The sequence below is a fragment of the Sturnus vulgaris genome, chromosome 1 (genome assembly GCF_052056855.1).
Source record: "Sturnus vulgaris isolate bStuVul1 chromosome 1, bStuVul1.hap1, whole genome shotgun sequence".
Lineage (NCBI taxonomy): Eukaryota > Metazoa > Chordata > Aves > Passeriformes > Sturnidae > Sturnus > Sturnus vulgaris.
In genome coordinates, this window is record NC_142243.1 from 101,025,844 (window position 1) to 101,040,341 (window position 14,498).

At 36.1% G+C, this 14,498-nt stretch overlaps 1 protein-coding gene across 1 annotated transcript in view; it reads right to left on the reverse strand.

Moving 5' to 3' along the window:
• Positions 1-14,498, reverse strand: part of DOK6 (docking protein 6) — a 249,953-nt gene that overhangs the window by 49,608 nt on the left and 185,847 nt on the right. The window contains exon 7 of the mRNA XM_014870907.2: positions 349-466. Within this exon, the coding sequence (XP_014726393.1) occupies positions 349-466 (118 nt within the window). The remainder of the gene's footprint in view (positions 1-348; positions 467-14,498) is intronic.

Consider the following 14,498-nt stretch of genomic DNA (forward strand, 5'->3'; position numbering starts at 1 on the left):
GTCATTTTATGTAGATTTAATTAGGCACCCTGAGGTTGCCCAAATACTTGCCCCATCTTATTGGTAGAAAATACTAAAACAACCTGACGTTCATTAGCTACTGAGAAGCTGCATTGAGCCAAATTGTCTATTCAGCTTTATGTGGTGATTCTGGAAATAATTTTCACCATTAGTTTACAAAATGACTAAAAGAAACCTGTTTTATGTAAATTTGGGAATCCTGCTGAGGTTCCTGACAATTGATAAAATGAAATGGAGAGAAAATAACCAGTGCAAATAAAGAGCAATTTGCATGTATTCTGGTGAAATGGAAAGAAGTTAATGGATATGGAATTATAAGCAACTTGCCTTGTAAACTGTAGATTTCTCCAACGCTGTTCTGCCGGGTGATGTGATGCCAATATGCACTACGAGGAAGTGAGATCGACTTGGATAAAGTCATTGGTTCAGACAGACTGGTCTGGAGCTAAAAGCCAAAGCAAACATAAATGGAAGGTCACACAAAAGCATACCTGATAAATAATCTCAAAACTGTAAATCAAACCTATGTTGTCATGAACACATAATTTTCTGAATTATCACAGGCTTTATATTTTCACTTAAACTGTGTTACAAGCATCAGCACTGTGAATGCTCAGGGAAAAGCTGCAAAAGTGTATCTAGGTCTATAGGTTCATTAGCAGAGGTTAATATTAGGGCATCAGAATATGTCCCTATTTATCTACAGCTGTTCTTCTTGCTGGCAGGGTTTTGTTCTTGTCTTCCTTAACTTTATGATAACGATGGATTAACATACGCCTGAATTATAAAACCTCTCTGCAATCACATTTCCTTTTGGCCATTTAGCCTGCATATTGGATTGAAAACCCAGAAAGATGCTAAGAGAGAATCTGAGACAACCAGCAGAGAATTAGCAATGGAGAGTCATTAATCTCCTAATCCTCCTTTGAAGGGGAGGTATCTCATCACCAGTAGCAGGCTCCAACTTCAAGAGCAGATTTTCCTGGTCTGGGGGACTTTATGTGATTGAAATTGTAAATTGCATGGTAAGTCCCTATGTACAAGAGCTACGGCACAGAAACCTGACAGGAGGAATGTCAGCTTTATTAAAGAGATCTCTGTCTCCAACAAACAATTGATGTGAGTGAAAGACAAGACAACACTACAGAGAAAAAAGAAAGATGAAGGATTGTGCATTCTGGCAACCTCTTTTGATATTCCTGTTATGCTTTCTGTGTCTAGAAGAAAAGAGAATGCACCTGAAAATATTTTGTATCGCTGGTTTTACAGAATATAAAATGTGATCGATAATTTTTGGAATCTAACAAATCACCTTAACATGTAAATATAATTTTTTGAGGGGATGTGTGAAAAGATAAATACTGAAGGATCAATTATGTCTGAAGATTTAGAATGTCAAATCTCTTAGTTTCAAGGGTGGCACCACAATGGTACTCTGAGAAGGTGGACCTAGAAACTCATTTGCAAAGTGTCCAGCTACAGAGCAGAAGGTATTCCAGGTCTGGATCATTTACTGCAGGTTTAGTCATTAGTTCCTAAAGATTCCTCTTTCAGAATCATAATCCCTAATTTTAAAAAGTCCTTTTTAAGTGTAAAAACTCATTCTGTAATTTAAACCTCTTCAGCTCTTCAGCGCCCCCTCCCCCCCTAATAAATAATTTAGAGACAGTATCCATCCAAAGATCTAAAATTATTTAAATTTTAAGTATTAACACAAAATGATGTATGGAATATATTTTGCTTCAGATCAATCTGTTGTAATTATTCCGTTGTTGTTTTCTTGAGAACTGTCATCAAAATAACTCTTCAGCTAATGTCTTTTCTGCTCATTTATAGACAAGTATTACATTTCATTTGTAAGTGGTGCAGCTCATCACTAGAAGTTATCTGAGATGAAGTAAAGAGCTTGCAGAAGCATTTGGTCCATTAAAAAAGAAGTTTGAAAGCATTATCACAAGAATTCCAATTTTAGGGAAACTTGAGGGTTTAAAGTTTATTGATACACAGAATTTCCTTTATTGTAGAGATCAAGACAATAACAAACCCTGCATATTATTTTACCATGTTTGTATAGCAAGGGTAACAAGGGTAACTTCGCTGAAGAAAAAAATTACATAAATCATCTAACTTCAATTTACTGATGATTTATTCATAATTTATTCACCCAAAAGGTAAATTAAAGGCAAACCATTTTCTTAGGATGCATTCTAAAAAAATTAATTCCAATAAATAGAGCCTATTTGACTGCAGTTTATTATCTCAAACCTAAATCCATGAACTGAATGGAAGTGGTTAAATGTATCACTATTCCTGATCTGAGATGATTAGCTCCTGCCTGATCTGACCAATAGTGATGCAGAAGAACTTAATTTGTGCAGATTAGAGATTCGGAGAATTAAAACAAAAATATGTTCTCATTATAAAATAAGGTAAGAACTGCTCCAGTACAGAAGACTGCACTGCAAGCATTTACAGTCCTTTGTTTCCTCAGATTTTCTAACTAAAGAACAACTTCTGATATCACCTTTTGGGTAAGAATTATCACCATATGCTGACTGCAGTAGGACCAGATGAACCAAATTTCTCTGGGGACTCCATAGAGAAAAAAAGCAATTTCTAGTTTATTATAATATCATCCTCAGGAAAAAAAAAAAACTTTAAAATAAAATATCAATTTTGTTTTTTATTCGAAATTTTAAAATAGAAGCATAAACCTATGGATTTGAAGACCTTATTACCTTGAATATCATATAAAGGATGATGACATTAATTTGTGCATGAAATTATTCTTGCTGAATAGAAGACTACCGTCAGCTACAATTTTTCTTTTAATCTTTTTTTATCCACATAAAAATCACATTGTTGATCAAATGTAATTGACAGAATGCCTACTGCCACAAACTGCTCTTTGTAAAAATATTCCTGTGTTCAAAGAAAATTGAATAATATATTGACAGAAACCCTAGAGAACATCATGTTTCTCTAGAGAACATCCTATATGTTACACTGTAGGTATTTCAGATAAAAAACTTCAAGGTGAAGAAAACACATTAAAAAATCCATTGTTCATATACTACTAGATAGCTCTTAGCTATATTAATAATTACAGGTTAAACTAATATTTAAAGTACAGAGATCTACTGCTTCAAAATCCCTTTTCCCCAACTGTAAATGAAATTCTGGTAGTTAACAAAGTTTAAATAGAAAAACAAAACAAACAAAACAAAAATTTTCCCTTGTAAATCAGGGAAGATTTACAGAACTGTTTAACTGTTAAAAAATTAGACAGGTTCAAGACCTCTGGTGTTCCAGACCAATGACAGAGATCACACTCATAAGTTCAGAGACTTTGTCCTGCATACCTTTTTCTTTTGTCTTTTTACTATGCCTCATAAAAAAACAACTGGCTTCTCCTCTACACTTTTCTGAAGCAGCTAATGCAAACAGAGAACTTTTCACTTTGGAAAATCAAGTAAATAGCCTTTAAATTTTTTTCTTTTCTCAAAGCAGGTAGACCATCCTGCACAGATTTATTACTGATCTTAATTTAACAGAAATGTAACAGTTAAAATATATTTAAAAATTATTTCACCTATCTCATTAAGCCTGTTTATCATGCAGAAAATTAAAACAACATCGCTGAGTCTGGATTTCTTCTTATATAACAGACCAATATTCAGCTGTTGTTTCCAACACCAACGTATTTTTCTCAGGAGCTGGCAAAACAGGCTCAGATTCATTACCATCAACTGCACAGAAACTGCCCATAATGACAAAGGTAGCAAAGACACATAGAAGAAATAAAATCTGGGAATGAATTTGAGATGATTCTGCTCCTCTACTTTACTCTAGTGAGATCCCACCTGGAGTACAGTGTCCAGCTTTGGGGTCCTTAGTATAAGGACAGGAATTTGCTGGAGCAGATTCAAAAGCAGGACTCAAAAATGATCAGAGGGGTGGTGAAGACAAGCTGAAAACCCGGGGTTCAGACTGGAGAAGTTCAGGCAAAAAGTTTCAGGGAGACCTTATCGTGACCTTTTGGTACTTTACAGGGGTTTATAAGAAAGGTGGGACAGACTTTTTAGCAGGGCCTGTTGTAACAGGACAAGAAGTAAAAGTTTTTAATTAAAAGAGGGTAAATTCGAATTAGACATGAGGAAGACATTTTTCATGATGGGGGTGGTAAAACACTGGCACTGGCTGCCCACAGAGATTGTGGATGCCTCGTCTATGGACACATTCAAAGACAGATGGGACTGGGGTCTGAGCAAACTGGTGTAGCTGAAGATGTCCCTTCTCATTGCAGGGGCCATTAAAGGTCCCTTCCACCCCAAAGCATTCTCTGATTTCACTGAGGGTTGTTTTGCTGTGTTGCATCTATGTACTAGTCTTAATATATGAAAGTAAAAGCAATATACAAAGTAAAACATGCATCTAGAATGACTTGGCTACAAATACTTCTCAAATCTGATGAGACTTCTGGAAATAAAAACATAATCTAGACTTTTTTTCCCAGTTTATGAGGTAGAAAGTAAGAATGGAATTAGAACTTAGGTGAAAAGTAGAATGCATTCATCAAAACCACATTAACTCAGGCAATTTTGTGGTGGCAATATAAAAAATCCAAACATCAGTGAAGCACTTTTGTTATCTGACATGAAACACCTAGTAGTCAGGCTTCACCCATTTCATCCAAAATTTGTCTGATAAAATACCTTTCAGATGATGAATATTACATTTCTTTCCTGTATCCACATCCAATATCCAAAGCCAAAATATACAAAATATTGAGCCATATGAAGTGTTTGCTTTGCCAGTGACAATTATTCTTACAGGTCTATTTGATTAAAATAGAAATAAAAAAAAAAAAAAAAAAAAGAAGTCTATTAATAGACTGTCACTGTAAGAAGTTTCCCATGTTTTTCATTATTGTTCTTCTATGAAAGGCTTAAAGAGTAAATTTTCTTTTAATTCCCATAGGCCATCTCCATTGACTTCAATAGATTTGTTACTCTGATATCACTAATGAATGCAATTCCAAAAATGGAGCCTTTTAACTGTATTAGGGTTCTGAGCTTTGATCTTTTTAACTTATTATTCTCTCTCTCTCTTTTTTTTTCATTAAAAAGTCAAAACACTAAAGGTGACAGAAAATACATTTGGCTTGAGGAGACAAAATGAGCAATTTATAGTTCATTCCTTTTTTTCTTTAGTCTACAATAAGTTTGCTTTTTACAGATATGATCTGCAAATAGGTTAGTTTATTATGGATAAAACCCTCTGTCTCATTTCAAATTCTCATTAGTGTCTTTAAACAAATAGCAAGAGAACTAGGTCACAGAAGACTAACGAGAGTTGTAGTCTAGAAATATGAATCGAATACCATTATTTAGATTTTTTTTCTTTCTAACTCTAAAGAAGGTTACTTTGTATGCTATGCCTTGAAGAGAAAGAGGGCTTAAGAAATATATTTCACCTCACAAGTGTGAATTTGCTGACACAGACTCATTTCACTGGTATCCGCAGTAAAAAAATTACTAGAGTTTAAGAATCACACAATCTAGTAGGTAGCCTCAGCTCAGATATCACCCAAATTAGAGAACAAGCAGAAGAAACGTTTTTGGGTTTTCTTAAAAATGAGTTTCTCATTTTCTCATCATGACCAAACTAAGGGTATCATGTTTGTCTTTTTTGCAAAAGCAGCAACTGTTGTTCCGTATTCAACTTATATACTATGACACATAGATCTATTTTATAAAAACCAGTTCTCATCCAGCACTGTAAAGCAGACTGTTCCTTCTTCAGTGCAGGTTTGCCTATGTTTCTTTTTAAATCAATGCTCCTGTTCCAAACAACTTTCCAATTTGTCATTTTGAATTCTGTCTCTTCATTGATCCACTTCCACACTGTTATGAATGTAGGATCTGGAAGTATAATAACTAGACTGAGTCTTGATCCTTCTTTGAAAATAATGAATAAAACTGGATGCAGGATATAGTCCTATGAAATTCCAGTGACAAAATTGTTTCCTTTGGTGATGTATTACTAATACTCTTTGGTTCTAATTTTTCTGTAGCCATTTATATGCAATAATCACTTAGCTTGCTTAGAACATAGTTATGTTCATTTATATATGCTACTTGGACTGTGTTCATTACTTAAATATGCCTACTATTAATATAAACATTTATAGGTATCAGCTTACTATTTATTTGCTATGCACTGCTTTATATTTATTTTTACATTTTTATCCAGCTTGCTGTTCCTGATGGTATACATAATATTGGCAAAACCCCCACCAATATATGACTTCATAAGTCTTCTGAAAAAACTTGAGAACTTGAAAAGCTATCTGAAAAAGTAATTTCAGTGATTTCAGCCTTTATAATATCTTTCTAGCATTAAGGTTTTCAGTGGTGATTCCAACCTTGCTTTTACCTTTTGGAGAGTTAGTTATTCAATTATAGACAAAAAAAATCAAAATAGCAACACTGCTTTGTGGTGCCAGGGTGGGTGACAATTATTCTTTGGTAGTGGAATAACACTGTGAATTAATAATAAATCAATGGTGGAAGAAAAGTATTCTGAAGGGAGATTCAAAGGGGCTGATTGTTTTTTTATATTCTTCTTGGCCACACTATAAAGGGAGAACTGGTACACTGCTCCTTTTCTGATGCAAGTGTGTTGCGTTTTTTCTTTTATTTTTTCTTTCATCTAAAAGAAGCTCATAATAGATCAATACTGCCAGACAGAACGGATTAATTTTGGAAGAAAATTAGATACATTTTAAAGCACGTTGGGATTATATTTGTTGAATGTCAGTAAGGTGCGTGTCTTGACCCATATTCCATCAAAAAATTGTGCATTTGTTCCCTTTGTGAAAGAAGTTTCCTGGAAACTATAATAATTAGTGTGAGGATAGAAGCTCAGATTCTTACATTTTTCAAAGGTTTGAGCCATTTTAATATATATAAGAAATACTTTATCCATTTCTCATTGCGTAAAACCATTCACTAATAACATGGGAGATACATCCAACAGGGAAAGAGCTGAGACTATTTCAAGCCTGACTATATGGCAGGTCTTGGTGGAAACAAACACAACTAAGTTAATTTCTTCAAGAAATACATGCATATATATATATATATATATATATATATATATGCTTGATAGGGAATCCCGTATTGCACTGAAATTATTTGCAGATATTGATTGTCCTTTCCATTGACATGGAATAGGAACCAGATAGATATGCTTGCAGCCCAGAATGCCAGCCATACCTGAGGCAGCAGGTTGAGAGTAGTGATTCCCACTCTCTATTCTGTCTCGTGAGACCCCACATGGAGCACTACATCCAATTCTAAAGCTCAAGAAAGACAGGGACCTGCTAGAGCAGGTCCAGAGGAAGCCATGAAGATGATCAGTGGGAAGAAGCACCTCTCCTACAAGGACAGGTTGAGAGAACTGGGGTTGCTCAGCCTGGAGAAGGGAAGACTTCATTTTATCAATGTTTGTAAATACCTGATGGGAGAATGTAAAGAAGACAGAACTAGGCTCTTTACAGTGGTGCCCAGTGGCAGGACCAGAGACAATGTGCACAAAACTGAAACACAGGAGGTTCCTGCTGAACATCGGGAAGCACCTTTGCTGTGAGGGTGAATAAGCATTGGCACAGATTGCCCAGGAAGGTTGTGAAGTCTCTCACATTGTAGATATTCAAAAGACATCTGGACATGGTCCTGGACAACCAGCGTTGATGGCATTGCTTGAGTTAGGGGGGGTTGGACAAGAGGTCACTTCCATCCTCTACCAGTCTGTGATTGTCATTTCCAAAATTATAGAGAAGATTTTACTGAATAGGGAGAATCCCAGATCTGTCTTCGGAACAGTGCAAGGATAAATAAGTTGAGGTGGAAGAGAATGAACTGAAATGCATCAGTTAGAGAGATCAAAGAAAGAGACCATCAGCAAAGACTTGTGTTCTCCATTTGGAGCAAATGTTTTCTGGGTAATTCAGCCTGAGAGCTATGGAGTTCCAGAAGGGGCTCTTTCATGAGGTTTGTCAAGCAAGAGCTAAAAATAGTGAGGCTTGCTATCAGTGCTGACACACAAGTCTTGTCCTCCTTCCTCTGTCTGTTTTTCACTCTCCTTGCTCTGCTGAGTATTCCTCTCTCTTACAAAGCTGCTAGAGTCTGACCTCAACCTCAAATGCTCTGGCAAAGTCTTCAAAGTATGAGATTTTTTTCATGGAATTACTTGCCAAAAGTTATGACATATCTTAAACAGATATTTGGGACACTCAAAGTCTCAGTGTTTTACTTGAGAAGTACCACAAGGACAGGCTTTCTGACCTCAGAAAAGTTTGCTTTAGAACTGGTGTGGTAGAAGCCATGGTATGAAAAATGTCTCTCGGTGGAGAACAGACTTGAAAACCTCTCTCTAGCATGTGGCAAGAAAGGTGAAATATGGATGAACACAGACTGATCCCAGATGGGAGAACTCCACTTGAATAAATTTGGGGCAGAAAAATTAGATTTCTAAAAAATGTTACAATCTATATTCACTGTTCACTGCACAGTTATTTGACTTTCATTATTTCTGATAAAGTAAATGACTTGGACCTCATGAGATTTCTCAAGAAGTTTTTTCTTCTATTGTCTAAAACAGATCAGTAGTTTCCAATTACACATATTTGTGGAAATCACATTTCTTTTAGTGTCTTCATTTTGGTATACAGAAATTGCTGACCAATGAACTTTAATAAAATGACAGGAAGACAATTTTCTGAATACTTTCTGAAACAGTAATCATCAGTAACTTTTCATGAATATTACTCATTAAGCTTATCAGTGCGTGACTCCAGTATTCAGTAACACACATAGTCTGGCTGACCTCTACTTTCTGACATTTTCAGAAGTTAGTTTTATATGTCACACAAAGACATTTCAATTAAAAACAAGAAATAGCAAACCTAGAATGCATTAAAATTACCATTATGTAGTAAAGTCTTCTCAGATGACTCTTTGATATCTTCCAAAAGAACACAGTTCCTTCCTTTTAACTAGTTACTTTTAGACATTTAAAATGCATCCTGAGTCACACGTACTGGGGCTAGTTATATATATATCTGAGATGCACATGAATGCAAATTATTAAGTTTTAACTTTGAAACAAACTGTATTTTTTGGGGGGGAGGTGAGGTAGGTATATGGTCGCACATATGAACACACAAATAAACCCATTTATTTAATTTAAGGCAATTTATTCATTGATAATTGAATATTTACCTCAGTAGCTGAGCTGCATGGACTTAAATGAGTTTTTACAGATTTAAAATCAACTGAGAAGCTGGTATATAAAGATAAAAGGCTATTCTTTTCCACTGTGGGTCTTCGCACACAGGGATCACACCAAGATCAGGTATATAGATGGACACAGCCAGAGCATTCTTGACATTTTTCTTTTAAAATTGAAGTAAGTAATCATTAAAAAGCAATGCATACACTTCTAAATAAATATACATCATGTATATTTGGAAATATTTGGGGTTGAAATTTTGCTTCCTTACTGATGTGTATTTACTAATATAGCAGAAGTAGCTGCAAGTCAGGAATTCAGTTTGGAAAGGTGGGAGACAGAGAAGTATTCATAGATTGCTTTATCTTTCCACATACTTGCATCAGCCCAACAAATCCTACCATTAGGATAATTTCTTCACCTAATTTCATTTTCAGAAAATAAGAAGGTGGGTTTTTTTCTGCTGGCAAAAGTTGCTTGGCACAGTAGAAGTTGTACACACATGACCACATGCCATATAACCCAATCGTTTTCAAGCTCATAGTTGCTATTTAATGCAAAAATCCTTCGCCTGTTTCAGCTTTGCAAAACAAAGGAAATAGAATTATACCCGTTGCCATGGAAATCTGTAACTCCGTTGCTTTTTTTCCTTCAAATATATGTAAAAGTGAACACCAAACAATATGTGGGAATACATCACAGAAACACTATCATTTTACAAAGGATTCTACAAAATCTCTCAGGTAGTAGCAATTGCAACTTTTACCACTATATTCTACAAGGAAATGATCAAGAATAATGAAGAGAAGAACCTCTGCTGATTTATCAATGAATTTTGAATCACAAAGACTGTAAAGATGTGCATTCAATAGCCAGTCATACGAATCCATATGAATCTTTCCTGGCAGCTGCCTTTATGGAAATGAATTCTGACAGACTGAATATGCTATGAGACTAGAAGCTTTTACCCTGAGACCGTCATAAGAAACAGAGAAATGGATGCTTCTGCCATAGCATGGAAAATCTTCATTAATTCCTTGCTGCTGAATGCTGCAGAACTGAAATATTTTTGAAAAATCTATTCCTGCAGTTGAGATGGAACAGTATTTCATTACGTTTAACATCTTCATCACCAATGTGGGCAGTGGGACAGAATTAACTCTTAGCAAACTTGGGGATAACATCAAACCAGGGGGAATCGTCAAACACCAGGAGGGCTTCCATTCAGAGGGATTTCAGCAAAGCAGAGGGAAAGGATGACAGGACTGTCATGAAGTTCAGCAATGACAGATGCCAATGGTGCAACTGGTCCAGGGCAGCTGCACACAAGTACAGTCTGGGGACTGACTGGCTAGATAAAAACTTAGCCAAAAGGAACTAGCTGTCCTGGTGATGTGAATGACCAGTCTATCTATGCAGTGGTGGAGGCTAATGACACACTGGACCACACTAGCAAAAGCATGGCTAGCACAACCCTGAAGTCACATTCCCCCCCTGCTTGGCAATTGAGAAACTACCTCTGGAAGTTTAGCTATGTTCAAAAAGTCTTCAGGTCTGGGCCCAGGCATCAGAGGAATATCAAACTGGAGGGAGCCTGGCAAAGAACCTCTAAGAAGCAGAATATGATCAGTGACGCTGGATTAAATGTTCAATGTTTATGCACCCAGAGAAAGTGAAGGCTAAAAGAAATCTAAACACATTTTTTCCCCTCTCTTCTGAAAAACATGTTGCAAAGAAGGCTGTTACCAGAGATGCACAGTGAAAGGACAGGAGTCAACAGGTCACAGGCTGAGTCAAGGGAATTTTGAGACAAACTTAAGGAAAAAATCCTTCACACTGTGAAAAGCCAAGTGCTGGAATGAGCACCCATAATCTGCATTACTGGGGTATTCAAAACTTGACTGGATAAGACCCTAGATAAAACTTTATCTAGTTATGATGCTATACCTGCTTTGAACAGGCAAGCAGGTGAGCTGACCACCCTTCCAATGCCAGTATTTTTGATCCTATATTCAATGGGTTTGATAATTTGAGAGCTAATGAGATGTGCCGTGCCACTGAGTCAAACTGACATTTTCCTGACTGCAGTAGCTGCACATTTTTGTGTAACACAGCTACTGTGGTTAGTGAAATAATATCAAATCAACAGTACAGGGTCTATAGTCTCTACTACTGCCTAACAATTCTCCTCAACTGGATTCCTGCACAGATGATAAATAAAAATTCTTAGCATGGCTGGCATCATATAAGATATCAGTAGCATAAGAACAATGACCTACAGCTGAGAGAATAAAAGATCCTCTATCTGGATAGGCTCTGATAAATACATATTAAAAGACTCCATGTACTTGGAAAAGTTTCTGTATATCAGATATGGCTTTTTTAGATACTCAGCATCTCTTGTCTTCAGTATAAATACAATCAGAGAGATTACAAATAATTTTCACATTAAAATCCCTGTCATCTTTATAAAAAGGAATAGAAGTGGAGAAAAAAACACAAAATGAAGACACAGGGTTAACTTCATCTAATTTTTGCCCTACCAACAAGTACCTGATGAGCCAAAGCACAAAAAGCACAGGAGGGAATTAAAAAGTAACTTTAGGACTGTTATGAGAATTTTTGATTCCTTCTCAGATTATTACTTTTTGTAATTCTCCTATTCTCTGAAAAGCACTGTGCCCCTCTGTAAATCATTGATAAAGAAGTTTTCTATTTATCAGAGACAAAGCCTTACCTATTCCCTGGAGTGAGATAAAGAACTCCTAAACAGAGTTACTGCAACAGAGGAAGGCCTTGCTTGACAAGAGACACAAAATGATGCTATAATTCAAAAGATTGATGAAAACCATGTGACAAATAACTTTTTCAGAAGTTAATTCTTCTGTGAATAAGCAACTGACTATGATTCAGGATTTGTTTTGTTATTGTTAAGTTTTTTTGCTATGCCTAGCATACAGCTGCTTATTCTATGACCTTGGGCAATTCATATATATCTGAGTTTGGCCTTAATCTTTCTGTGCCTCATTTTACTCATTACTATTAATATTACAATAATACTTGTCTCGTGAGAGCATTGGATAACTTCATCAGCTATTATTTTTCCTAATAATAATAGCAGCTCTACAGTTGCTTCATTTTATAAGAAACAGTTTTTTGAAAATAGCAGATATGAGATTAATACTAAATTAAACCCCCCGGTGAGGTGGTTTGCAGATTATTTTTTAGTAAAACTGAAGTCAACATAACCTGCTTCTGTGTTGAGAGAGTTCAATGACATGAACCTGCCAGCACTGTTACGCAAGCGAGCTTGTTTAAAGGCACACAATACAAAAGAAAACTTCCATATTAAATGTTTCTCTGAGGTTAGTTAAGGGGAGGGCTGGACTTCAGTCAGATGTGCAACAACCATCACATAATTACAGCAGCCATTCCTAATTTATAGCTCATATCACCCACAGCTTTTAGTAAATAAACCTGCTAAACAAATCATCAATTTTGTTTAGGGAAAAGTTCTTTGGCTCTTAATTTTCTGCATTTCCGGAAACAAATATGAATTTCAGCCCGACAGTGCCTTTCAAACTACTTAGCTCTGTAAACACACAATATTTTGCAAAGCACAAGAAAAGTAAAAAAAAAATATTACAAATTTGCTCATGTCACCAACGTTCAAATCCTCTTATATTCAAATGCAGCTTCATAAAGTTGAAATAAATTATATCTGACTTTTAAGAAATAGCTCTTTAAAAAGAACCCAGAAATGTAGATAGGTGGCTACAGGGATTTTTGAAGTGCTCACATGCTAAATTCTCAGGAGGGTTTGCATCTTTGCATCTTTGGATATCAAACCATGAAAACATCTTCGTCCTATTGCATTTAAACAAGCTAACCAGACTGTAGTGACTTAAATAGAAACTTAAATAGAAACGTTCACAGTGCAGCCCAGCTGCATGCAAACATGTAACTGAGGTGAACAGAACAGGGGAAACAGTGTTCGTAGGATTCATGTATGCAGCTTCAGAATGGATTCACAGGATGGAGCAGGCTCTATGCAGATAAAAAAATGCATCATCTCACTTGTGAGACACCTTTGCAAAGCTTTTAACACAAATGTTTAAAACACATAGTTTATATTAGCAGGAAGGCAGATTTCAATCTGAGTCTTAAGTAGCATGATAGACAAAAAGTTAAAAGAACATGGTAACAGTATACAAAATATTCCAGAAATGTTTAAGGAGAAAAGAATGAGAGTAATTTCTCGGCAAGGATCCCATTCATGTGCTAAGGTACTTGGGGCTTAGTCCATAGGAGAGATTTAGAATACCTTTTTTGCATTCAAGATCATCCAGCCCTATTGCTACGTATAAGAGAAATTTCAAAAATGTGTCAGACAAAGGAAGAATTGAATTTTTCCCACCATACTCTGAATGAAAACCCTCATGACTACTACCACTTTGAAAACATTCAAAACTCCAGGGCAAGTTTAGTTTCCAAATGGCAAAACGGCTTTTAAATTACATCACCAGCTACCAAAATATTTGACACACTCTTATGTAAGGATTTCCCAGCTCTGCTGTCACACCTGCCCACGCCACTTACCTACACACGCCACAAACCTTTATGTTGTCTGCAGTGTTTGTGACATGAGGAACAGCTCTGTCCCGCCCCCATCACTTTGTAGGAGCAGCTGCACAAACCTTTCACTGCCATAGTAAAGATTTTCCCTATTCTGTGGTTTCATTCAAGCACACAGCAAAGATCCAGGAACGCCAACCACCTATGGAGCTCCTTGGAGAATCTGGACTTTACACCTCATCTTTACAGCCCTTGCTGACTGCAAGGTGAAATATAGGGGCACAATGAAACCCTGCAGTACACAGAGGAAGAGGGGTAAAAGAGGTCTTGACTCAATAAGGAAAGGATACATGGGAGGCTAGTGGCTGTGGAAGTTTGAATTTCATAGTGGGATGAGGTATTTTCTTTTAGAAAGTGAATGACACCTTCTGCATAGTTTTTGAGTGCTGCTGCAGTATTTGGATATGACTACTAATCCCCCCAAATATGCCAATGAAATAAGTCTATATTCAAGATAATATGTTCCTTAAAATCAGAAAATAAAAGAGGCTCAGTTGAAAGAATTATTAACTATCATCCAGTCTAACTATCCACAAATTTCCCAC